Source organism: Acanthopagrus latus, chromosome 11, assembly GCF_904848185.1.
Source record: "Acanthopagrus latus isolate v.2019 chromosome 11, fAcaLat1.1, whole genome shotgun sequence".
Lineage (NCBI taxonomy): Eukaryota > Metazoa > Chordata > Actinopteri > Spariformes > Sparidae > Acanthopagrus > Acanthopagrus latus.
The window spans coordinates 14,829,700-14,857,690 of NC_051049.1; the positions used below are offsets into that span (position 1 = coordinate 14,829,700).

The 27,991-nt window shown below is 42.9% G+C and overlaps 1 protein-coding gene across 1 annotated transcript in view; it reads left to right on the forward strand.

The window, feature by feature from the left end:
• The first annotated feature begins 20,166 nt into the window (after positions 1-20,166).
• Positions 20,167-27,991, forward strand: part of insrb (insulin receptor b) — an 89,480-nt gene continuing 81,655 nt past the window's right edge. Inside the window, exon 1 of the mRNA XM_037116029.1 lies at positions 20,167-21,751. Coding sequence (XP_036971924.1) covers positions 21,658-21,751 — 94 coding nt within the window. The 5' untranslated portion in view covers positions 20,167-21,657. The remainder of the gene's footprint in view (positions 21,752-27,991) is intronic.

Genomic DNA, 27,991 nt, shown 5'->3' on the forward strand with positions numbered 1-27,991 from the left:
CTTGAGTCTCGCAGCTCTTGAACAATATTTTTCATGCAAGCAGACACACTGAGAAAGCTCCACAGGTTAACATTCCTGGTGCGTTGTCGGTCTGACTGTCATCTGAGGCCCGTGGAGGTATCTGGCTTGTCCAGGCTTGCAGCTCTGCCCCCTGGCCCTTCCTCTCTCCCCCCTCTCTCCCCGGCTGCTGCCCCACCTCACGGCTGGCTGGCTGGCTGGCTGGCTGGCTGGCTGGCTGGCTGGCTGGCTGGCTGGCTGGCTGGCTGGGCCTGCCGTGTATTTTAGGATCCCTGGGGGGTATTTTGCCTGCTGGAAGCCGAGGTATGCAGGCCACCAGGAGACCAAATGAGGTTGTGTCACTGCGGAAGATCGTCATCCCTCAGTTTAATCACAGCTGTTTGCGCCTCCATTCTCAGGCCTTCGCTAATGCTTCTCTGAGGCTGCAGCTCTGCTTTTGAACTCGAGCTGCAGTTACATGACTTCATCAGCGGCGTGGTTTCCCGTTTCATTATGGTTGCGTTATCCCATCAGCTGAAGGAGGCTGTTGGGTTTCCTGCCGGCGTCTGGCATGTGTTAAGTTCCTATATTCAGCAAGCGCCTCGAGATGTTTGGGGCTCATTAATGGCACTTTTGACCTCTGACCCAGGAGACCTGAATGAATTCCTTCCTGCTCTCTTTTCCCACAGGGACACTCTGAAAATAGTGTTCGACACTATGTGCGTAGCATTTTTTGCAAAGAAGTGCACCATTGTGTGACAAGACCACCATTTGTTTAGCCGAGTTATCAGCATTCAAATCTTTTTATGAGCAATAAATCAGTGTAGCATCACTTCTCTGTCAATGAATGCGTTCTGCGTTCAGAATTTTACTCAAGCAGAATTACGAAGGTGAGGGCACAAGGTAAAATGTCATTATCAAAATTAAATAAGTGCTCAACGTGCCACAGAGCGATCAGTTACCCAGCACCACATCGTTTATTAGAAGTGGTAGCTTCCTACTGAGCAGCCTCATCAGTGTATACAGTATATACGCACTGTACATGAAAAAAATAAGTGTATTACTTGAACATGTACGTTTGGTACTTAAAGGATAAGTTCACCACAAAACTTCAGTCATTATCTACTCAGCCTCACGCCGATGGAAAGTCAGGTGAAGTGTCGCAGTCCGCAAAGCCTTTCTGGAGCTTGGCAGCAAACCAGCGCTCTCCTGAACAACTGACTGATGACACCTGACAAGCTGTGTGGAGCCGTTTGATACTCTTTCGATTTGGGCTGTTTTTAAAGTTTTAAAACGCTCCATTCAATCATTTAGTGTACGATAGAAATGGATTTCCAGTCAACCTCCCCTTTTCAGGGTGGCCAGTGGACGACAAAGTGGTATCGTGGTAGCAAATCCAAGGTGAACGCTGATGGTTTCATTGTTCTACTTCCGTTACATTGTTTTAATCAGCTTTTACTTCATAATGATACGCTGATGCAGAAAACGTGCATCGACAGTTTAACAGTTTGTAACTTTTACTTTTGCCACTGCTTTGGCTCGAGTTTCTACATTTCCACACGAGAGTAGCAGACATCTTTGAGAAAACATACGAGGCTTCTTCAAGCGAGCAGCAGGCGGGTTGGTCAGATCCTTTAAGACACGCCGTTCGTTGTGAAAATGTAAGTGAATCGAAGAATCACAATTTAGGAGGAAGGCAGCTGGTGAACAGTGAGCACAGCTCAGTGTCGCTGATAGTCATGCCAGTGTGTGTGTGTGTGTGTGTGTGCGTGTGTGTGTGTGCGTGTGTGTGGTAGTAGTGTGCTTTTAATTGGTTTGATCCCTCTGAACAGCAGAGAGCAGAGGAACAAATTGTTAAGCATGAGAGAGCCTCCATCCTCTCGGCGCTGCGCTGCGCCTGTTAAACACCACAACACTCCACTCTTTTTAATTTAGTTTTTGGCTGCAGCTACAGGAGGATTTGGGTTGCCTACAGAGATGAAGGAGATTTTTTTTTCTTTCATTTTCTCTCTCTCTCTCTCTCTTTTTTTTCCATGTACTTCCTCGAGGGAGCAAAAGGGTAAAGAGGGCTTTTCTTTTCCTTTTTCTCCCCTTCTTGCTGAATCTTTGAAGGTGCAGTGATGTTAAGGACTTAATGGGAGTGTAAAAAAAGCTGCACTTCTTAAACTCACGATGTGAGTCACTATCTTTCACACACATACTCCCATTCACGGGAAACTCGTGTGCTGCCGTCTTCTCTCTCAGTGACAGAGGCACCGGAACTCGTGCAGTTTACAGTTAAATCTCAATGAGACAATAAACTCCTTGACTTTTCTTTTGTTGACTTGCTGCTTTTACAGTTTCCAGTATTTCTTTATCCGACAGGGATCTTAATAAAAGTCGGTCGACAGTTAAAACACCAGGCGGCAATGATGGCAATAAGTTCTGTTTTTATCACCCTGTCCCTCATACAAATAACAGGAAGTTGTCAGGACGCCAGACCAAATATGGCACATTTAATCTTTATTAACAGAGCAGTTTTTGTTTCCTCTTCTGAAGGCCATATATGTCACTCCATCCCATAGCTGATGAAGGTATTTTGGTATCTGCTGACACACCACCAAACTACGGAGCACCTTCTTTCCTCAGGCTGTGAGACTCACCGATTTCTCCTCGGCTCTCTGCTGCATGAAGTCATTCTTTTTTTTTCTAGAGAGGGACTACGCTCAGTTCTGTTTAACAATCATGGTGTTGTACGTTTTGGAGAGGAAATTCGCCCACGATTTTAATATCTACAATATGAAAGAGGTCATAAAACAAACTCACACAAACAAAATGAGGTCCCCAGAACACTGTTTGAGGCTCCAAAAGGCGGCACGGTTCACCAGATATAAACAAAGTAACACAGCTTGAAGTTGTATCATTTTTCATTTAGTTTATTCAGTCATGGAAATGAATAGAGTTTGTTTAATAAGCTTGTTTCAGCATAAGAAAATCAGTCAATGAAGATCTTTCCCTTCTGGTTGAAATGTGTTCCTCAGACCTACACAGTGCACCTTTCCTGTCACAAGTTTGCCACGTGGTAAATTAATCGATGTATGTGACTTCCATCTTGTTGTTCACATCCCAGTTCAGACGTATGTTGATTGTGTGAAAATGTGTGAATTAAGAATCATGTTATTATAATGAGTGTATTTCACGATTACTGATCTGTAGCAACTCTGATCTCAAGTCACCTGGTCCAAAAACCTGCACTGTCCACTTATTTCAAAGGGATTCAAATTAGGATACAAACAATAGTAACTGTATTCTGTTAAAGTTTGGGGGGAAAAAAAGATGTAATTAGATTACAGACAGATTTAATAAAACAAACAAAAAAAAGGGATAACTTCTCTTTGAGGTAATCCAAATAGAATGGAATGGAATCAAGTTACATTACTTTTATATTGTACTTGGATGACGTTACTGACTCCATTTTTTAACAGTAACTGTACGTGAGTGCATGTTTAAAGTAACTGCTTATCAGAGCCCACTTATTTCTGGACCCGACAACTTATTTTAAGACTTCTCGTCATATAAAATGGTCGCACTGTGCTGGCAGATGCATTCACTCGTTTGTAGTCCGCATCTTCTCTTCTCTCTTTTATTTCTTGTATTGAGGCAGTCATTCGCTGCCGTGAGCTCCTAATCACAGCTGCACCACTGTAGATCTCAATCGCTGTCGTCCATGCAGGTGCTCTGGTAGTTTCTCTGTTTTCAGTTTACCGTTACTGTTTCTCCCAGTGTGTGTGTGAGTGTGTGTGTGCGTGTGTGTGTGCGACAGAGAGAGAGAGAGACAGACAGTGTGTGTCTCTGTATCTCTGTCTGTCTGTGTGGTTGTGTTGTGTCTTGGGTTCTTCCTCAGTCTGAAAACCCTAATGAGGGTACCTCTCAATGCTCTCCCTCTCTCTCTCTCTTTCACACACACACACACACACACACACTAACATAAACACACACAGGCGCGCACACACATACAGCCTTGTTGTGGCAGCTCTCTGACTGGAGCGCTGAAGCACCCAGAAGGGCCACTTTCACCTCTCAGAGGGGGACATCACAGATAAAACACCCAGCCATAATAACACTTCCTTGGCTGCATGTGTGGTGTGCCTGTGTGTTTTTCACATGCATGTTTGTTGCCCCCCGAAGACCCGAGCCATATATCATTCCCTGCAGCCCCCTGTCCGCCCTTTATCGCTCCATATTCGCAGCCTAGTGTCAACATGTGGGTTAATGCACTGAACCTTTCAGCCTATTTGTCAGGCAGCGTGGCGCTGAAAGAGTCCCGGTGGAGGAAAAAAGCCTCCCTGCTGATTTGCGCTCAGCCCTTGACGTATAGAGCCCAGGTAGCGCTGCTGCTGAGAGGCTTCATGTCGTGGTTCTGTGGTTCTTCACCCTTTTAGTGATTCAGGATCTCCCCGGCGGGCAGGAACGAAGGCGGCGGCTGCTGCTGGTGCTGCAGGTGCGTTGATTGTTGAGTTTTAGAGGTTCTGGCAGGCAGATTTTGTTACCTGCACCTTCAAAAGCTGCAATGACTAAGTGGATCATAAAAAAATAATAATAATAATCAGCTGATACTTTGATAATTGATTAATAGCTACTAAGTTACTCATAAAGCAACATCCTCTGGTTCTCAGGATGTGAATGCCACATCACTGTTTTGCTGTGACGCCCCAGAAATATTTTGTGGACCTCAAAAACCTGCCGGCGGCTTGAGGCTGAAGAGAAGATAATCACAGAATGTTTACTATTTGGTGAACTCATCCTTTAAGATGGTGCTTAAAACCAGAATCGGGACGGAGGTAGGAAGTTGCAGGCGGCCTGGATTCATCGCCTGTTTTTCCTCGGAGCGGTCTGAGCCTCCCGACTGGGAGTTGAAGCTCAGGAGAGGGAGGAGGCCTTGAGGGTAAAAACTGTCAAGGACGTAAAGGTGCTGCAGATGATAGGACACTGGAACAGGGCCTGGTGGCTGAGACCTCAGGCTCCGCCTAAGGCAGGGGGCCAAGGCTGGGATGTGTACTGGAGGGTGAGGCTGGTATGTGGGACTGATGTGTGGGAACCAGGCGCACCTCTCCTGGGCCCCCTCAACGTTTTACCCAAAGGGGCCCGAGCCGCCGCAGCAGGTGCAGGGCCCCTCCTGGAACAAGGGAGGCTCCTCTGGGAAGCAGATTAGGTTGTGTGTGTGTGTGTGTGTGTGTGAGGAGTGTGTGTATGTTTCTGTTTTTGCTTTGATCTATCAGGTTTTTCTCCAAACCTGTTGTTTTTTTTGTTTTGTTTTGGGTTTTTTTTCATTTTTCTTATTTGTAAAAACAAAATGCAAATGAACAAAAGACTGAAACTGCCAAAGCTAAGTGAAACGGTTGCGGATTTTGATATGAAAAGAATCAAATTCTTGTCATTGTGTGTGTGTGTGCTGTTGATAAAAGGGATGAATCCTTGGCTCAGCTGTTATTTGCGAGGATGTTTGAGACCAAGGTTTGTTCCAAGGGTAGTTTCAGCGTCATCCATCGCATGTTTTGTCCGCTGAGTGTGTGTGTCAAGGCCGACCAGATGGTCCACAATTAAGTGAAAATACCAAGGTTTTCAGACCCGCGTTAATTTCTCACTGCAGCGCGGCTCCTTACAGTTCTCAGTCTCAGGGTTTTATCTGGCAAATCGTACAAATTTGGTCTCAGTTTTCATGCTGGTCCTGTCTACGCAGGAGGATAAAAGTGGAGTGGACGCTGCTCTCCTCTCCGATCCGTCATATTCCAACTAATCCGGATCAATAGTGGTGCTGCTTGTTTGCTTGTCAGACTGACTCCAGCTCTTTGTGCTCAGCTATTGATTATTTTTCTTCCTCTGTTTCTCCTGCCTTGTTAAATGACTGGATGTCTCAGAGGGGAAGAAGATGCCTATAGTGAACATCTTCAATTATAGAAAAGGTCTTCTTCTTCTTCTTCTTCTTCTTCTTCTTCTTCTTCTTCTTCTTCTTCTTCTTCTTCTTCTTCTTCTTCTTCTTCTTCCTGGGAAACAAGCAAGATGAAATTGGACTAGGCCGGGAATATAGAGTGGACATTGGGTGTTTTCCTGTGTGTGTTTTTTTGTGTGTCTTTTCACCGCGCTCATTCTTGCGCACACTGCAGGGCGCCTTAGTGCAACACAAAACCAATTCATAGTGGAGCAAGAAATGTGCCTTCTTATTGGAAACCACACCGACAGCACAGAATCATAGATAAAATTGATTGCTGATTTATACATTTCTACACCAGCCCAGCAACAAGTCACCACACGCACCACATCCGTACTGATGGCCAACAGTGAAACTCTACTGAAGCAGAGTTTTGAGGGGCTTCAGATTTGCTTTTCAGAGGCAACCTTTTTTTTTTTTTTTTTTACTCCACTTGCATTTAATTTGCAGATTAAATATGATTTGAGCAGTTTATCATGCAGTAATGATTTGTTCCAACTAGAAAAGTAAAGCGCTGCTTACACATTAATCCACTAGTAACAGCAGACCTAAATATATAACACTAGAGACCATCTTGTCAGCCGCGACATCCAGCAGCATCAAGGATGTTACAGTAAAATCTGTACGCAGTGTTCTTTCCTATGAGAGTTGCTAATCATTCCATTTCGCAGCCGCTTCTCTCACGGCGTAAGCTTTTGCGGGGGAGGGGCAGTCTATTTTGGCCCCAGTGCGTCACGTGACGTTGTGATTGCTTGGTTCGGCCACTGCAGGAATCTGGCTTCAAAGCCTGGCTTGGTCAACGTGTTCTGACCCCGTGATGACTCGGCAGCAATCGGTGCATTCTTACGTGAGACCACACCCGTCTTCGAACCCATCCTTCATTTTCATCCCAACCACACACCTGTGAAGTTTCCCCGCTCCGTAGTGCATCGCTGGGACGCCATCACGTGACCATAATCTGTAAACAGACAGACGGTCAGACAGGTAAACAAGGTGAGAAGGCCTCTTAAGAGTCAAACAGAGATGATCATGTCTGTCTCTTTTTTTAATACAACCGTGTGTTTTTTATCTTCATTTTAATAGCGCTGAGTTTAGGGATTGGGGTCACTGCTGGCGGGGGCCATGTTGTTAACGCAGTGCTTGCGACGGCGGTGAGATGGAGAAGTTGCTTCGCCGTGTCTCTCTGGGTTCAGTGTGAAGATTGCAGTTCTCGTGAAATGTCACGGTGGCCTCGACCGCTGCTCCCGTTACACTTTCTCATATCATATTCTCTGTCATCCTTCTTTTTTTTATTTTTTACCTGCATCACCCATCTTCCTGCCTACTTCCTCCCCGCTCTCCGTCTCCGTCCATCTCACGCTGCAGCACAACAACGAGAGAAAATGTCAGCTGAATAAAACATTGCGCGTGAGAGGCCTTGACCCGCAGCTGAAATGCTTAAGCTCAGCGTTTTTTTGCTTAGCAGCTCGGAGATTTTTGGTTAAACCCTCTCTGCGGCCGCTGCAAGTCAGTGGGATGATAAATTGTGAATAACTGTGCTGTTGCTCATGGAAGGATTTCTCGCTGTCTTCTAGATCTTCCCATTGTCTGAGCTCCGGGCAGGTGAGACTGGAGGATGTGTGGGAACACTGACAGAGCTATTGATCGTAGTTCGGGGATGTTTAGATATGCCAGCGAGCCTTATCAGCGGCAGACACACAGGAAATCTATGTGGTCGAGCTTGAAAGAGGACACAAGGTTGAAGTTGCAGTAAAATGTTTACATGTAATTGTGACGGACGAGTATTTCACATCAACAGTGGGATTTTGATTAGATTTTTTTATTTTTTATTTGCATGTTCTTGAGGCCCTTCGCGACTTTTGTTGGCCATCAACAAGCTCCTCGTCATCAGATCTGGGAGAGCTCAATCAGATGTGCTGGCCTCCCCGGCCCAAATAGCTCAGGGCCTCTGATGACTTGGATTATGCCAGACACACTCTTTATTTAGTTGTTTACATTTACATTTTAGGGCATTTATCAGAGTCTTTTGTCCGAAGCGACTTACAGTAACTCATACATACATTCATACACTGATGGCCGTGGCTGCCATGCAAGGTGCCGACCAGCACGTCAGGAGCAGTTTGGGGTTGAGTATCTTGGGCAAGAACACCTGGACATGTAGACCCAGACCAGGGGAATCGAACCAGCGACCTGCCGGTAACAAGATGTCGGCTCTACCCCCCATCTACTTCAGCTGTCTGGGAGAATCCTGTAACGCTCTTTCGATGTGGAGCTCCAGAAATGTTCTGTGGGCTACGAAACGTCCCCTGACTTTCCATCTGCATGAGGCTGAGTCGATGATGACTGAATTTGGGTGAGCTGTTCCTTTAGCCTCCACCTACCAAAAAAAAATGACACGTGTCTAGTAGATGCAGGGTCACGTCCCGCTGATACAGGTACAGCATGTTCCTCGTCATCACCTGCCTCCGTGCTCGACGGCATTGGTTATTTCTGCACACACTCCTGAATATTTATGTCCTAATTTGGGCTATTTTTCTCTCATGTTTGCAAACCCGGGGTTATTTATAGTGACTAGACACACTGTACTCTCACACAGCCAGCCCCTGTCAGTCATCGCACACAAACACACTCTTGCACTCTGTCAAAGTAAATGACATTACATCGCAGTAATTCCGGATTGCGTAACTCTAAAGCCACAGTTTGTTTGTTGACTCCCGGACCCCTCGCTGAACTTTCACACTCATCCCACTTCCCCCGTCCCTGTCCTTGTGAGAACATGAACAAACACTGTTTTTTTTTATTATTGTGGGAAGTTTGAAGACACAACACAGTGCCCTCCCAACCCCCCTCCCCCTCCGGGTTCCTCCCATCCTCGGCTCGCAAGAGCACTGGGCCCCCGGGGTCACGGAGCAGCGCCGTGGTCAGTCAGGCCTGAGTCACAGGATGTTGAAGTAGCATGCCTCGGGGCTGTGGCTGGAAATAGGACTTGGGAAGAACGAATAGTTAAAGCCTTGATGTCTGGCTTCCCCACCTCTGCTCCTCCGGGATGGAAAGAACAGGCCACACACACACACACACACACACACACACACACACACACACACCTCTGTCAAACAACTGACAAGGGCTCGAGGCCAGAGCTTCATTCCACAGGGTCAACAGCAACACTGAAAGGCAGGCAGATGAGGAACCTAATCAAGGATTTTGTCAGCTTGTTTGGCAGCCATGTTGCTTCTAATTTAGTTTGGCAAAGAGCCGGTTCATTGGGGGGTCGGGGGTGTGTGTGTGTGTGTGTGTGTGTTAGTAGCTTTGCAGGTGTCGGGCCATGCAGGTAGCTATCGGGAGCAGCAGTTAGGCTCGTGTGAAACCGCCGGTGTCATGAGCGCTTTGATCCTGTCAGAAGAGGCAGTTCTCACCTTTGGCTGCGGTGTTCGCAGCGTCCAGGATGGGTGGTGTGCGGCTGGGCCTGTTTCCTCCGTAAACACTAACACAATGCTGCTGCATTTACCCCACAACCGAGCCTCGCTCTCAGGAAGTAATTAACCGTTTCCCCTTCTCTCTTATTTGGTCTCAGTCGCTCCATGTGCCGGAGAGAAAATATGTCCTGAACTCTGACCTGAACAAGAGCCTCAGCTTTACTTTTCTATTCGTGTTCATGGGACAAGATTGTTTTTTTTTTTTGTTTTTTTTTGTATTCTTACCTTCTAGCTGCACTGCGTTTGTGAGTGTTTTGTGTTTGTGTTCTTCTTTTTCCTTCTTCCTTTTGAGAGGCCTTTTGTGGACAGCTGTTGAAAATTAGCGTCTAACAGTCATTCATTAATTCATTTAGATATGGTGCTTTCAAGGATATTTAAATCCTCAGTGTTTGATTTTTTTTTTCCCCCATTCATGGAGGACACAGAGGGTCATTGTAAAATCCCTGTGACCTAACCCTGAAATCCTGGGAGTTTTTATCCCCGCTCTGATCTGCACTCACACTTCATCGCCCTGTGGACAATTTCACATTCACTTAAAGGGAAACAAACAACAAACAGTGCACTTTACAGAGTGACATGACCGCATATGGTAAATGACATCCATCGAATCATCAGTCTGCTTGTAAACACAGAGAAGGATGAGTTCAATAACATCATGATAGTGGCTACAAAGATGACTGTCAAATGTTTGGTTCTATTTCATATTTGTAAGTGTTACAGAAAGATTGACATTTGTTCCTGTGCACTGAAGACTGTAAAGCTTTTTCGTTGTTTGTTTTTCCCCTTTCCCTCAGTGTTTTATATATGTTCCTGCTCATTTATCTTCAATGGTTTAAAATTAAAAAAAAAAAAAAAAAAAAAAAGTTGCACAAAAGCATGTAGACCTAACCTAGTGGTAACCCAAAATAAAATGATGAATGAGCATGATCCATCTCCTTTATGTGACCACTCCTCCCGGTTCAAAGAGTCACTGATAACAAATGTGTGCTGTAAGAATATTTTTTAAAAAAAACAGTCAAGCATTATAGTTTACTGTCCTGCGTTCCTGGAGTTTGCTCTCCACACTCTAAGACCAGATACCAGTGGCTGCAGTTGCTATATATTAAGTGGAAACCTTTGTGGCTTCGACAAAGTTCAGTCGCCTCTTTCTCAACTTTCTCCAGCGGAAATGTTTCTAAGAACTGAGCTGTTTGCACGCACGCTGTCCCCGCCTGTGTGTCTGCACGTGTGCGACTTAACATGTGAAAGGAAGCAACAAAACAACAGTCCCCGTAGTCCCAGTGTGACGGGAAGCGCGAGAGCCCCACTTTGATGTTATGCAGCGTACGCTGTCTTCCTGAAGGCAACACACCTTTCCCCCCCTGAGCGGAGCGGTGACAGTGACCTGACCTTGGCTGTCCGGTGTATTTACCGGGCCTCTGCCTCTGGATGTGTTGCTCTCACTGTCACTCCGACAATATGTGGATAAAGCTGTCACTGACACATCCTCTCCGGAGGGGATTTCAGGTTCAAGCTCGCTGTGCAATGCTCCTCTCCCAGCTCCTTATCAATGATAAAGCTAATCCTTTAGCCCCTGCACATGGCCCTCATGGCTCTGTGATGCACCCTTCAGTGTGAGAAAAGGAACAAATGGAGGAGAGGGGCTGGGGCAAAGGAGGCGAAAAGAACGAATAACACCGGAGCGAAAACAGGAGAAGACAGAGATAGAAGGAGTAAGAAAGAAATTCAGACTTGTGCATTTTAATGTGTTGATTAAGAGCAGGTGATGGGAGTTTGTGCGCAGAGAGCGAGGAGTGGGCTGCAGGGGTGACCTTGACAGTCTAATCAGTGTACAGATAAGTGTGTTGTGGTCCATGTGTGGGAAAAACACGGCCCTCTAGGATGTGAGTGTGACCCAGAGTTAAGTGTCTTACACACAGACCGGGGGTGAACGACGCACAACACACATGATGGAGTGGGCTGTAACAGGGGCGGAGGCCGAGTTTACTGAAGGGTCCTATAGTTCAGGACACTGTGACAGATAGAGCTGTCTGAGAGAGGAAGTCAAACCTTTCCTTCAGAAAATAACCTGCTATATGTCTCAGATTATCTTCGGAGGAATCGCTCTGTCAGCGCTACATATGGAACCAAAGGAAGTTTGATGTCACGAGCGGGGTCACGTGTCCAAACAGTGGCTTCAAGTCACGTTTGCTTCAAAACATCAGGAGCAGCTTCCTGTTTCGCAAAGCTGCAGCTTAAGATTTGATCATTATTAGTGTTGTAGGAGGCCCGAACATTTTGGGGCATTTGTGCTTTAAATCCATTATGAAATTGTTTCAAATAAGTTCAAGAACCAAAAAGTAATTAGCCAATTATGGATCTATCTTTTTTTTTATGTGTACATATTTCTGTTAAGTTTGGTTTTGTTTAATTTACTTTGTTTTGTTTTGTTTTGTCAGTTACAGAGGAAACACATTGTCAATAGTCAGTGAGTTATACTGGAGTGTGAGTAAAGTAAAGACACTGTGTGAAAATGTAACCAGTGTAACCATGCACAGCTCTCTGGTCTGACCTGAAGCCAAATAAAGTCACTCTATTGATATTTCTTTTTCTCTTTGCTTTATTTGCATATGTTTGGTATTGAAGTCATCTAAAATGAACAGAAAGTAATCACTCACTTTCATGTTGTGATACTTGGATTACTGTACAAAATGGGTTGACTGGTTCTCAGCCTGGTCAATAATCGTCTTTGATCATCGGATCATCAGTGTTTTTCGCCAATAAAATAAATGTATTTAAAGTGCACTATCTTTGCACTAGCTCTGATGCAACATGCAAGCTGCCTCCAAAATGTAGCGGAAAGGAAATATAAAGTAGCAGAACATCGCAGAGGTGTGAGCTGACAAGTACAGTCACTTCATTAATGTACTAATTTCTCAAGTATAGATTATTCCTATTTCCACTCATTGCACGTTGTCTTCCCAACATCACAAGACCAGTTTCAACCTGTCAGTGCATATCACACACGGCAGGCGTAGAAAGACGGAAACGCACAGAGAGGGAGACTGGAATGGGAAGAAAAGGTGTGTTGTGACTATCGGCGGTGACACGGATGACACTGGACAGCTGATTCTGAGTAGCGACACATTCCGCACCCATGGTCTTGTTTAGGTGAACTGTTTGGAGTGGTTGGCTCTAAGAAATAATACTTTTGATTTTATACTTTGAGAACAGAGTCTTTACCTAAGAAAGAAGGTGAATCATGACTTATATTTGAGTAAAGGATGTGTGTACTCTTGCCACTTCTGGAAAAGTACCTCAAAATGTGCCTGAGTACAGTAAACGAGTACATGTAGTTGGTTACATTCCATCCCTGTCGATTGTGAATTTTTACCTTGTGTAAAACAGCTTCTTAACTTGAGCTTTGATTGATAAGTGACCTGGTGCTTGGTACAGGCTCATAATATAACCAGGTGTTTGGTATTATGCATCTCTGAGAGCCTAGTATCTCCAGGATTGCATATGTCAGTACATCGTAGTGTAATGCTGTGTTTTCTAATCATCTCCTCCTCACACACTAATAAATCAGTGAATCTGAAGCCCTGTGGAGAATCAATGTGAAGGGAGAATGTGAGAACTGCTTTGAAAATCCCCTAACATGTGCATGCATGACTGTCCACAGTCTGACTGACACCCAGTATGAACTCTGCTTCATAAATCTCTGGTAATGCATATCAAGCGTTTAAAGATGGCACGGTGTACCCGCCGTTACAATTTCATTAGTGGCCGAGGTCAGACAGAGATGGACTAACGGAGACGGAGAGTGCAGACGAACTGAAGCTCCACGGATCAATGTGACGACCTGACAGGCAGCTGTTATCAGCGCGGATTATCAACATGACTTGTGTGGTCTGCGCGTGAGATTTATCGGATCACTGAACGCACCATTGGGCACATAATCACAGCGCTGAGCCGGCCCGCGGTGTTCTTTCCAAAAGCTTTTCTTCCTCAACAATGGCTTAGCCTGACGTCTATAGTCAGCAGGCTTCCTCATCTTCCTCAGAGGGGTCTGCTCCTCCTCTTCACCTGGATCACCAGGGACCAGCTCGCTCCACTTCATGCCAATGTGGAGCTTTATTCGCCCCGAAGGGAAGATTGTGTCCAGATGTTCAATGTGTATGACAGGTCACACTGATACACACTGAGGACTCATTTGCTATTTCCATTCTGATTGTCAAGTTGTTTGACTGTGTGTTAAAGGGAACACAAGCCTGATCATTTGTAGTGTCATCAAAATACCAAAATATCGAAGCCTATGAATTCTGAATACGTGACACAGTTTCAACTGACATTGGTCAGATGTAAATTAATCTTCAAAGAAATCTACATAATCAACAATTCTATGCTCTCTATGTTGTGTCAATTTCCCCCCATGGTATCTTATACTGATATTATTCAAGGTGTTAAGTTAGAAAGGTAAGTATTGTGACAACACTGATCTCGGGTCGTGTTGTTGTGTTAAGATACATACTATCTTCCTTTCTCTTCTTATCTCAGTTCTTTTTCGCTTATCCTAAATTGTAGTTTTTCATTTTTATGAACTCAAAGGAATATCAATCAAACTGGTGTTGGTTAATTCGTTTTAAGAGCGACTTTTGAAAACAATGACAATGAGAGTTCATATCGGTAGGAAATCAACAATCTAGCAGCTCGGGGCACAGAGAACAATCTACATCATATATGTGATTCATGGCGAAACTCAAATATTCCTCTCTCTCCGTTCACCACTGTACAAAGATTTTCTGAAATAAGGTCCCATGGGGAAAATCGGAAGAGGTTCTTTAGAGTCTTAAACGATGTGATGAGAAAAGACTGTTGCAATAAAAGAAAATAACATGAATAATGTCGTCTGACTGCAGTTAGCTGTGCAGAGTTCGGATCGAGCAGAACTGGATGAACTCAGACCGGGAACTGGTGATAAAGGTGTACAAAAGTGTGTGAGATAGCGTGACTCCACTGGAGACTTTTCAAAGCTAAAAGGTGTTTTTCCGATTGTGTGTGTGACACCAGCGCTTTCACACAAAGTGTGAGGGTCCTCTTGCAGAGCGTACACTGCGCTTCAAATTCATTATTAGGTACAGTTTTAACCCACTGAATTCTGGTCATTCAAGCCAACACTTGTTAAAAGTACTTTCCCATAGCTGTAGCAGTTTCTGAAGTCAAAGTCTTTCCGGAATTGGCAAAGTGTACGGCGATAAATTCCGACCAGGCTGTTGGCAAAATGCCACCTATGTTCCTGGATACTTCAGAAAGAAGTACAACACATGGAGCTAACTGTGAATCTCACCAACACATTTCCCCAAAACGAAACAAAAAACAAAACAAAAAAAGGTGACAACAGAAGCGGTAAATGAACATACATATTTAAGCCATAAACTAAGATTGTCATATTTTAGAATTTTTAAGACTGTGTCATCAACTCTCTTTACAGATTTCACATGTGTGTGCCGTCAGCTTTGTCAAGTAAGACGAGTGATTTGAGTGCCTCTTGCTTCGACGAGAAAAGCACACACAGTATATGTGACGGCGTTGTGATTGAGGGGCAACGAGGGGAATAGGACGGTGAGATAGAGGCAGTTGTTTGTCTGTTTGTCTCACTGCGGCGCAGGAACAGCAAGTGCTCAAAGTGTAAATCACTAACACAGGGAGCTGTCTGAAGAGGATAATCCAGGAATGCTTTGTCTGTTTAAGCTCATGGCCCTCTCCTTGGTGGACATCACACACACACACACAGAGGCTTGAACGGAGGTTCCTGCTTCCTGGCTCCCCAGGCAGCTAATTACTGAAGCTTCTACACCAACAAAGGAAAGAGACTCTCTCCATTCAAACATATTAATCCTTCCATTTACAGGCTGCACCAGAGGCTACAGCAGTGAGAACGAGCAGGAGTTTGTTTTGCCTTCTGCATCTGTCTGTGTGTGTGTGTGTGTGTGTGTGTGTGTGTGTGTGTGTCAGTGTGAGAGAAACAGACATAATATGTGGTCAGAGTTAATGTTGCAGAAGTTTATATTGTGAGGCAGACGTTGCTGTTCGATGTCACCTGTTTGTTAGATGATGCTAATGCCAAATGAAGAAGTTGTTAGAGGCCCTAATGGAGCCTTGACGCCCACCATCACGGGGCTGAAGTCACAGATGGGCGACAGCTGTAAAGAAAAAAAAACAGCACCAACAGCTTCGGTGCTTGGTGTCATTCATCGTTCTCAAGCATCAAACCCATTTCCAATTTTTAGCCCAATTCTTTGTTTGCCCCTCAGAACACACTTAGAAGAGGTAATAGTTGTATCTCCACCTACAGAATAGGACTACCATCCAAGACCCTCATATGTCATCAGTTGTTGTCGAAGGCGTTCATAAAAACAGATTTGACTGGATGTCCAATATGCCGCCCTTAGCTGTGGTGATAATAAAAGGTGCAACTGATGTTTATAAAATTCTACAAAGTGCAGTTAATCAAGGATTTCATTGGTTGCTAACCGGGAAATAACAGTTTACTCAGGTTTGATTAATTATAAATGTGCTGTTTAATAATGATGGCTATTATAAAGTGTTATCATGGGTTTTTTAAAATTATATTTTCGTCTTTTTTTTTCGTCGTTTTTCAAGTACTATTTTTCTATACTTTTTATGTTAATTGTTGTTTTTCTGGATGATTTGTGTGATTAATGATAATTAATGATGACTCAACTTCTGGCGTGTTTGATTTAATACGTGCCCGTCTGATATTAATGATGATGTTTCTACTTGTTTTCACCCTTTTCATTCTATAGAGCCGTGCTCAGTCCCCCATGTAGGAGAACCAGACACCGTTGTCCAGTTCTGCTCTGATTGGAGCTTGACAATAGATTGACTCTCAGTCATGCAGATCACCTGAGTGATTAATGTGTTTGCGTCTTCATAAACAGACATTACTGGTCCTGTTTTGTGACCAGACAATGGCTGACAAAGCGCTCTATTAGATCGAAACATGACTCAATTAAAATCGCTGAGAGCTATTAGTGCTATTCGCCTGAGAGCTTGAGCACCTGTCACCATGATGACACCTCAGGCCCTGGGGAAGATTTAGGATGTTTCCACCTAGTATTTGGTAGTTTATTCAGACTGCAGGATATGTAGACATACTAATGACACAAAAGATGGCTTTTGTACCTGAGACTTTATTTGCATTTATTGTGAGATAACGAGATAGGCTTGGGTGTTTAGAGACTTGAGGAACAGCTAATGAGTGTGATACTGTAGATTTTCAAACCATTACCACCTCTGTGTCATTTGTATGTCTACATATCCTGCAGTCTGAATAAACTGCCAAATACCAGGTGGAAACACCCTAAATCTGCCCCAGAGCCTGAGGCGTCAACATGGTGACAGGTGCTCACGCTCTCAGACAAATAGCACTAATAGCTCTTTTTAACTGAGCAATGTTAATAACTCATAGAGAACAGAGTTCACAAAACAGAGTCACTAATGTTCGTTTATGTAGACCAAAACACATTAATCACTCAGGTGATCTGCATGACTGAGAGTCAATGTATTGTCAAGCTCCAATCAGAGCAGAACTGGACAATGGTGTCTGGTTCTCCTACATGGGGGACTGAGCACGGCTCTATTATGAGAGAAGGGCAAAAACAAGTAGAAACATCATGATCAATATCAGACGGGCACCTATTTAATCCATCACACCAGACGCTGAGCTGTCTATCGTTAATCACATAAATCACCCTGAAAAAAACAATTAACATAAAAAAGTAAAAAAAATAGGTGTCCAGCTTTGTCCAAAACACCCAAAAGTGTTTAATTACATTTGTTCACATATATACTGTACAGTGTCACCTTTGATACAACGATTTCTATCATGTTGAGCCACTGTGAGTAAATGTAATAACTTCGACATAAACCAAGTGATTATTCATTTAAAAGTATTATGAACATAATTCATTACACACTGGCTATTCTGTCTCCTGTAATTAATTACATATCCAGTTCTTTAATTTGTCAACACTGGCTCAACATGATACAAAATCTCTGCATTAAATGTGACGCTGCACATTGAACCTTTGTAATAGAATTAGATGTAAAATTGACGTTTGTTTGAAATACTTTAAAGCTGCACTATGTGGTTTTGGACCTGAGCTTAAAGGACAGCACAGTTTCATACTGTTTTACTTTGTTTATATGTTGCAGACCCTGCCACCTCTCTAGTTTCAAACAGTGTTCTGGGCACCTTATTTTCCTTTGAGAACTGAACTGCTTTTTTATTCAGTTAAGGAACAAATAAATATTTCTTAATTAGGTAATTACCTCATTAATGCTGTATAGGTTTGAATTTCTTCTCCAAAATGACATGGTGCCCCTTTAAGTCACTGTTTTATTGTTTTTGTGTGTATCCATATTCCCAGGGAGAACACTCCCTTTGTGACAAAATAAGATAATAGGAAGATTTTGAATACCCACATTTCATTTGAAACTCTTCATTTACTGTGGATATTTGAAACAACCTTTCTCTAAGTATTCCCACAACCTCCTGACAGTGTGCACATGCTGACAGAATCACATTATGTTTATTTGACGCCAGCCTCTCTGGTCGGGTTTAATCCTATTTATTCACAATGTTGTATCCCTTTGTCCCTGTTTGACATTTTGGAGTAAGTGAATTGGCTGGAGTTATTTTTAGTGCCACCTACTGAAATGAAGTCGTAGTACAACGGAGCGCGGAGCACAGCTGTAGTGCTGCACAAGTGCTGCATGTGTAGACTCAGAGCAGCACTCTTAGGTAGGTTAGTGGGATGAAAAAGCCATCCACTTGACTTCCTCTGCTCCCACTGAAAAGGGAAAGAAACTGGTGTTATGTTTAGTACAGGAAGTGGGACAAGTCTGTGAAAAGAAGAGGAGAGACTGCAGTTGGCATCAGACAGCGTGACTACCACAAAGAGATCTGTTTTGACTAGATTCCACAACCCTTAGTCCTTCAGACCTGTGACATTTAATCTCACTAAGACCTCATTTACTCTGTTCACTGGGTAACAACATTCCTTAGATTAACAACAAGCCTGCTCCACAAGCTCTTAGCAGAGTGTGTATCCATCCGAGCACACAAGCTGCACCCCTCTGTGATAAACAAGAAGCAAATGTTCTCATCTATTCTGAGACAATTGTTCAGGTGAGAACTGTGGAAAGATTCAGACGTGCAGTGAGCGTCAGTGGGAAGGACTTCCAGGTATTTTGTTGACTTCAGCTATAGGGCAGGTTTTATTATGAGGATATTTGCTATGCAAATCAGAGGGAACCATGTGTACCTTCCTTACTGCGGGCAGGTATTGTGCTTCCTGACTGCAGGGTGAAGGCGTTGTGTGTAATGTGTACACTGCTGTGTGACACAAAGCAACTTTGGTTTGCCGTGACAAAGTAAAAAAGAAAATCTGTTGACTTAGTTCAGTGTTTTCCTGTTGCACAGTATTGTGTCTGGTTATGGTCGGGGAAGGCTCAGGCACATTGGCGCACTGGTTAAGGTTTGGAAAAGACCATGCTTTGGATTAAAATTCCTGGGTCAAAAATGTCTCGACCTCATATCAAAATTAAAGGATAAATTGACAGCAAAAAAATTGAACGGAAGATTGGGTGAAGTTTCATAATCCAGAAATGCATTTCTGAAGATTCACAGCAATATAGCTCTGCAGCATTCTCCATGAAAAAAAACAAACAAACAAAAAAAAACTAATCCCCAAAGCACAACATCAATAATCTTTATGTTTCTGTTGTGATTGTTTATCTTGTTTCTAAAACAACAACTCTGTTTTGCTGTGAAGCTTCAGAGATGCTTTGTGGACTATGAAACTTAACCTGACTTTCCATCAGCATCTGGGTGAGTAGATCATGGCTGAAATTATTATTTTTTATTTACTAACTACTATTTACCATTCTATAGTGGAGTCTGACAGAAAATGAATATCACACAAATGTATTTGTACAATCAGAGTGATAATAAACAACTTGAATCTTCCTTTTCAAAACCTGGGGCCAACAGTACCCACAATGCAACTGGGCCAGTGATTGACATCAACTGAGGCAATTTATCAGATAACATACAGCTTCCTCTGGAGACACAAAATACATTATACTACTTTTTTTTTTTTTAACATATGCAGTGTTACTGCCTGACACCTGTAGACGCACATTAATGAAAAATCAGTGGAGTTACCCTTTAATAAATGTCAACCTTGAATTTAAGGTTTAAATGTACGCTTTTCTTGGCTTTATGTGATAGTGAAGGAAATATTTGAAGGATTTTCAGAAGGAACATTTCCACTATTATTATCTTTTTGTCAGAGACAAAACAATTAAATAAGAAAATATTTGCCTGATTATTAAAATCTAAATATTCATTAGTTACAGCAGGGTTGTTGTGTTTCTATTATTTTGCCCACAATCTATTTTCAATAATGGAAGCTGAAAACAACACGTAGCAGCCTACTGTGGTGAACATTAACCAGACAATTTAACAGGTGATTTTCCATTCGGACACATGTACCGCAGCTCATGCGGGCTATCGAACCTGCTCGACATGTTTGTTTTTCTTCACGCATCTTTTTAATCCTGTTTTTAAGGAGGTGTTGCTGTGTGCTCACCGCCCCCCTCGCCTCGCCCCCCCGACAAAGCTGCCGTTTGTTCTAACACACACGGCAGGGCTGGCTCAGACAGTCCGGATCCGGACTGTGGCGGTAGGGTTAGCCGCGATCCGCTCCGGGTTTTCCCGCGGCCCATGTGTGGCCCAGCTGAGGTGACTGGCAGGACTTGTTTACTGGTGGAGAGACTAGCAGAAAAGAGAGACGGAAAGAGGGGGAACCTGAGGGAGAGCTATCGCTAAACGGAACGGGAATCCAAGTTTTTACACTTGACCCGTCTTTTTAAGTCTTTTTACGTTTCTTTACCTCGTCGTTTTTGGACTATCGGAGACGGGTTACTGACTTTGCGTGTGTCTGTGTGGGTTCTTTCTTTTATTTTTTAACTCTACCGCCGACACCGAAACCTCGTTTGTTTTGGATTAGCTAGCTAACGTTAGCTGCCCCCCCCCTCCAACAGCTAACGTTAATCTGAGAAAAAGAAACGGGCGGCGTGGTGGAGAGTTTCCTCACTTCAAAGCAGCGTGTATGCTAACCGGAGACGATATTTTTCACGTTTTTTTCTCCCCCCGCCTTCCTCCCTCGCCTCGGGTGGGAAAGAAGTAACGTTTACATCCCAAGTCCACCCCTCCTCTTTGTTTTTCTTTCTGTCGTTTTGTCGTTTTATGGGTGTTCATTCGTGTGCAGCGTGGTGGTCAGCGGGGGTGAAGGAGTTCAGAGGAAGGTCGTCGCCGTCGTCGTAGGGAAAAGCTGCACGTTTTTCCTGCACGTAGCTCTCTCGGAGGTTTCCTGGGATGTGCTCCCATCTGTCTTTAAAAAGGATGAGCTTCTGAGAAGATACCAGCGACACCAGGGCTGACATAAAGACCTGTGGACTTCAAGAAGAGAGAGAGACCCTGCCAACTCCCCCTCTCGACTCCGTGTATCCACAACTTGAGCCTGTGTCTGCGTGAAGAACAGAAGAGGAGTCTGTTTTTTTTTTCCTCTTCTTCTTCTGAGCATTTTGTTTTTCTCTTTTGAAGTGGGTCTTCCCTTACTGGAGCGGTTCGTTACAGAGAGATGAGCCCGGGGCCAGTGGACCTCCATTGGGGACCTCCAAGCTAGCCCCCTCTGCGTGTGGGATATTAATAATATCCATATTAATACAGTCACTTCTATCTCGATCCACCCGAAATTAAACAGATGAGCGTGGACTGTCGCCTTCACTTATGGAAAATGAAGATCTTCACTCGCACATGTGTTGCCAGAACCCAAGATCACGTTATTTAGTGGTCTGCATTTTTTCCAGGGCTCACATACATCACAAACTTGGCTGGGAAGGTACTCATACATTTATTACCCAGCCCCCCCGGCTGACGGGGGGCCACCTTGAATCACTTGGCTATATTGGACCTTAACTTTGTTTGTGTTTTTTTTCTTTTGTTTTTTGGATTTTTAGTTTAATACTTTTGATATTCCAACTACTACTACTACTCCTTTTTTTAATACACATTTCTCCCTCAAGATTGAAGTTTGTTTTTTGTTCGAGAAGCTTCAAGAGGAGAGCACAAGTCTAAAAGTCAAAATGAGACGGTGGACGCTAAAGCTGCGAGCACAAATTGTGTTTTTTATCATCGGCACCTGCATCATATGCCAGTGTGGACTAATAAACGGAGAAAGTGAGTATTGCTTCTTTAATCTCCCCATGCAAGTGCACACTGCGCCACCTGACGTGCTGTGTATTTAACAGAAATGCAATCGTTTGACAGTTTTTTGCTCATTTCTATTGATTGCACATAATACACTCTGTAAGATCATTGGATCAGTGCTGCCGTGAAGTATGATTAAGACACTAAACCTACCAAAGAGTGGCATGTAAACAGTGGTTATAAAGGGAATATTGGTGTGCAAAGTGTAATAAGACACATTCCAGCAAGTAATCGTGGAGAAGAGAGCAACAGGATCGTTTGATTGTCTTTATTTATCAATTAAAGATTGTTGTGTTAGTCACGGGACTCTCGCCGTCCGTATGGCGCATGCGTAAGGTTTCCACACAGGCTGTAATTAAGAGGCTAGTAATTTCAGTTGTTGCGTATGTGTGTGCGCGCTAATAAATCGATACTCCTCCGTAAAGTTATCGGGTAAAACCTCGCTCCGTCTCCTTAAAGGTACATATATGAGCGGGCCTGTGTTGTGTGCGCCAGCCCCAGGGCCAGATTAGTCGCTGCAACTGGACGAGTGTGGTCTGCTGCAGCGAGTCTAAACTTGGAGTAGCAGGATCGGCCCTATGAGCGCAGCTAGGCCTCTCATGGCTACACACACACACACACACACACACACACACACACACGGCGCTGCTGAACGTAAACAAATTAGCCGTCGACGCTAAGAAGTCTCTTTATAGGTGGTGGATTAGCCCACACTGCCCTTTAGTTCCAGATCGGACCAAACGTGTGGGCGGCCTCCACACGGAGAAGGATCTCTCCGTGGTGTTTGTTTTTATCAATGAATTACGGTTTGGGTTATTATTATGGTGATGATGATGACGATGATAATAATAAAGCAGCGTGTGATCTGAGCAGAGCTTAGAAAATGGTATCAGCAGTACATAATTTGCAACTTGGAATTTTGTTTACAGTGTGTGGTGTAACATACAAGCAGTCAGATAGTGAAGGGAAAAATTTAACCTCTTGTTTATTGACAGATACATGCACCCACACTCTTAATCTGAAGAAATCGTGCGCGGTAGTTTTGGGGAACACATTTTTAATCAGAAGAGAATGATCGTCATTGACAGATTTTCATGCTGATACAAACTTAACAAAGTAACGGGTTTTGATTTCATGACTGAATAAACAATGTGTTTTTTAGAGGACACCTCACTTTCATCCTGTTTTTACTCTGTTTACTGTTGTACTGCCACTGTTGTACCTACAAACAGTGTTCTGGGGAACTTATTTGCCCTCAGAAGAGATTGTTTACGGTTTAGAGTTGACTGGTATTGTTTTAGTTTGTAATATTACCTGATGTATATTGTAAATATTAAAATTCTGAGTTAGAATTTCTTCTCCAAAATGACACAGTGCCCCTGTAAACCTCCAAAAACAGTGTTTCCTCTGTTCTTGTTATGTTGCAGTGGTGGCAGGGAGTCATTTTTCATATGCACTCCACGCTGCTGGTTTTTATTTTGGTTCTAGTGCTGATATTGTTCATATTTAGTTACTTGATCATAACAAAAACTAAGAATTTCATTCATTAATAACCTTTATACTTTTACAGTATAAATATGTTGTCATAGCAAATTAGACCAAAAATTGCAAGATGGGAACATGATAAAAGGTTTTAAAATATCAGTAAATAAAAGTGAGTTTTAAGAGATGTAAAGGAGGATACAGAGATGACCTGGCAGGGACTTCTTGATCACAGGTCTATCTCTTTGTACTTGTCCTCTAGCTTGTTCGTGTTTATTTCTATTTTGTTTTATCGAGATACACTACTCCATATTAGTTAGGGATATTTTTGTTACATTGTTATCATGCTGTTATATTTGGGGCCCAGAAATATTCACAAAGTACAAACTGAATTCAGATATGTTACAGAATAAACTCTAAAAGTAAAGTAAAAGTGAAAACACTAAAATATCTCAGTATTCCTTACTCATTTTGAGTAGGGTAAAAATGTGAAATATCCTCTTTATGTATCTGTGATGCTTATGTTCTTACTGTTGTGGTCCACTACTTCTGAATAATATAGAGGGAACATGCTGCCTTGAACCATAAATCATGTTTCAAAGCAATAAAATATCCTTAATTGTGTATTCTAGTTAAATCTGTATCATTTGTATCGCCTGAGAAGGAGAGAATTTTGAGTGAGAGAAGAAGAGCCTTGTACATTTGACATGGACTAGTGTAACTTTATCTTGGTTTGAATGAATGAAAGTCTTAGTTAAAAACTAATTCAGTGTAAATAAAAAATGGCTTACAAAAAGTTTAGTGAAATTCAACTAATGCTGATCTTACTTGTTCATCAGCGCTGTAACCTTTGGCCTACATTTCTACTATTGAGGTTTGTTTTCGGTGTTATAGATGATAAAGTTGTACAAGGAAGGAAGCGCGAGGAAGAAATTGCGTCAGATTAAAAAATATGGAACAGATCACCTTATTGAAATCTTTAAATTCTGTTTGTCTTGTCTTTAAGTAATGTTGTTTATCCTCAAACTTTGAGCTGTTTTTGTTGAAAATGTTTCCCATTGACCAGGTTCAAAGGAAATGTTCTGGCTATTTTACACAGGTCATGTAAGCAGACAGAACAGAGGCCCCTTAAAGGGGGTCTTATGAGACAGGGCTGCTGGTACCCCTCCTTCCTCCTCCTTTCTTTCTTTCTTACTCTCTCCCTGTCTCTCTCAGGGAGTGGGGTACATGTCATTGGCTGTTTCTGGTTCCTGATGTACTCTGTTCTCTGGGAAGTGACCATATTTGGCACTCTAGAGATGTTTACGCCTCAGGGGGCGACAACAACCAAAATACTTTGAATATTTCATTCTGATCCACACGCTGCCTGACATCTCCACCTCAGTCATGCTAAAGGGGAATCAGCATTGATATAAAACCACGTTGTGGCTGTGATCTGCTGACTGCATTCAAGAGAATGTGATAAAGTGTTTTTATTACAGGGCTGTTTTTCGTTTAGTTTGATTGGTTTGTTTGTCATGGTTATCAGCAAACAGTTTTCTGAAGTAACCACTGAGCTGTCTCCTGGTCAAACTCGCAAAAACAAGTTGTGCAACTGGGAGCCTTGCCCCCTTCTTGTTCCTCTCAGGCTTGTAAGCACAACTCTGTTGGAAAAGGGTAGTGTGCATGTGTGTATGCATACACTGTTATGTATGACTTCCATAGTCTGTATGCTTCTTAATCCAATTGTGTCACACAGACTGTATAGCTGAAAGAATCTCCCACTATTACAATCTGGATAGAATGTCAAACGTCTTTGAATAGTTGATCATTTGTTTACTAAGTCTTCTGGTGAAGTAATATGTTGATTTGTAAAAAATTGGGGCGAGTATAGATGCCCTCCGTTTGTGTTTTTGTCTGTAGCACGTTTGATACTCAGACACTCTTCACTGAAGTGCACAGTGGCATTTTCCGACAATGCTGTGCATGCTGTGGAATGTGTTTGAAGTGGCCCACCGTGTGTGTGTGTTGTGTATCAGTATGCAACCCAGCCACCCTCTGCTGTCTGCAGGATCTCATCTCTCAGCTCCTGACCTGCCCACTTCCGGGCAATGCATGTTTTCTGTGCATCAGTGTGTATGTGTATGTAGGTCCAGAGGAGGTGGCCATGCATGAGAACAGTGTGTACTAGAGCGGCAGGCTCAAGAGTGGGCTGCATGTTAGCACTAGCCCCTGTGCCCTGAGCGGCCCCTTGACCCCCCCAAAAACCACCACACACACCCACACACACGCACACACACACAGACACACACACACACACACAGACACACACACACACACACACACACACACACACACACACACACATTCAATTCGTCAGAGGGACAAACTGTATGATGTTTTGTTATGAATGTAGCCATGACAAGGAGTCCGAAACAAGAATAACAAATGAGATGGTGATGAAGAGTAATACAATTTAAAGAGAGTGCAAAACGGCCACTCATCGACTGAATCTATTATTTTCTTTGAGAACACCTTTGAAGGGTATTATTGTGCTCATAGAAGAAAGGAGTTTTTATGTAATCCTTGATTTTCTTTCTGAACTTTCCAAAGTGCATATGAGGTCAAAGTTTGCTTGGATAGTTTTAGTATTTTATCTATCCCTTTTTATCTATATTTTTGACAGATTTGTGTGTACAAACTTTATGGATACATTGATTAATATATTATCCTAAACTGCTTATCCTGAACAGAGTCGCAGGGGGCTGGAGCCGATCCCAGCTGACATTGGGCATGCTTGTAAATTAGGGCTATACACATATTTTCTGTAGATTATTTTATCAGTATTTAGTTGCTTTATGCTATGTAGATTTAACACAAGTTCAGTGGTTTTTACCTTATGCCTTATTATATTTAAGGTTGATTATATGAGTTTATGAAGCACTTTGAACATCAGAAGAAGAAAAAACCTTTGTCTGCAGCTATACCTGCTTGAAAAATTAAGGCTCACCAGTGCAGCTACAGTGAAAAGTCTGGAGCCTGTAACATGTTTTATGTTTAGCAGAATCAAGATTTTAATATACCTGTGGCATTTAAGAAGATTTCCACTTAACAGTGAATCATGAATTAACATTTTATGTTTTTTTCACATCATTTTCTCATTAAACATGCAGTGCATTTCCTGTTGCACTAATGTCAACATTTTTTTCTTCAATATTACTTTTTTCAAGTGTTCGCTGTCACAGTTCACTTTACTGTATGTTTAATGAGCTACATGCAGAATTTTGGCTTTAGCAATGCAGCTGTTCTGCCGGTTGCAGATTGCCATTGTATGTTTGGGTTGTCCAGGTTCGCAGAGCCTGCAGACAATGGGGGTCATGAACTGAGGCTCCACGAGCTGTGTGTTGTGTTTTGAGTGTTGGCCAGGAAGGCATTATGTACTGCTAAAGGAAATGAACTGTTGGGGTGCCTTTCCTAAGTGCTTCCTCCTCTGCACTTATCTTTCCAAGTATCCCTTTCAACTTCTCCTATCTTGCCATTGCTTTTTCTCCTGCCTTGTTTGTGCTTGTGTGTGCTCCCGGCAGTCTTTTCCACCAGCAATACAACTAGGGGATGGAAGACACAACCTGACCTTTTGACACCCACAATTCGCAGTTTAATCGGCCGACAAGCGAATACATTCCTTTAGCGCATTTGCTTGTGTTCAGTTGTGGTAACGTTGTCAATTGAAAAGGCTGAACGGATTATTTCAGTTTAGTCTTTGTTATGAAGAGACAATAATTATAAATCGCAGTCTTCCCAAGCAAAATATCCCCAGCCAGGGGTTGCAGCCTGCTCCCTCTGAAGGATTTTGATGCTTACACACACACACACACACACACACACACACACACACACACACACACACACACACATTTTCAGAATCTGAAGATTTGAAGTCTAGCTTTAAGGCATAATGTGTAATCATCTTGTTGTTAGTGAAGCAGTCAACAGAATTTAAAGCCACCTAAGAAGTAATGCAAATAACTTTAATCTCATTCGGATCGCAAAAACATATGCGTACATGTTAAGCATATCAGCTCAAAAATGAAGTTGGCAAACATTGAGTTTAAGGTAGAACATAGGGGGAGTGAAGCTTGTTTTTGCAGTAGAAATACAGAAGAAGACTTAAACATTATCTTCACTGTACTTTTGGAGACAATATTCAGCTATATTGTGTTATTATGGAAAGTGGCGAGCTAGCCCAGGAGCTTTTCTGAGATTCTGGTCAGAACTGATTTAATCAAAGTAATTTTGGACAAGTGAATCTTGGAAGCCATCTTGGAAACCTCTCAGTCAGTTATTTTGGGCCAACAAGACCAGGCCCCTATTTAATGAATGGGGACAGATGGTGTATATGTATCAAACAGCCACCATTTCTAGCAATACACATTTCTATTCAGAATACTTTAAGTGGAAACCTAACTAAAACTGCCAGCAGGTGCATGCATAGACAATCACACAATGCTACAACAATCTCACTATAGCTCTGGTTCTCTTATGAAAGCTCCTGAAGATAAAGAGGAAATTCACTAGATTTTAACCAGCTGATTCATCAGTAGGTTGTCAGCCAGCCCTGGGATGTCCTTATTTGAGAATACTGTGATCAAAGGATTTCTTGCCATCCAACACAGCATCATGACAGGCTGAATTTTAGTGTGTATAATATATAGTGTAATAAAGTGTATCAGTCTCCATACTGTGTTTTTA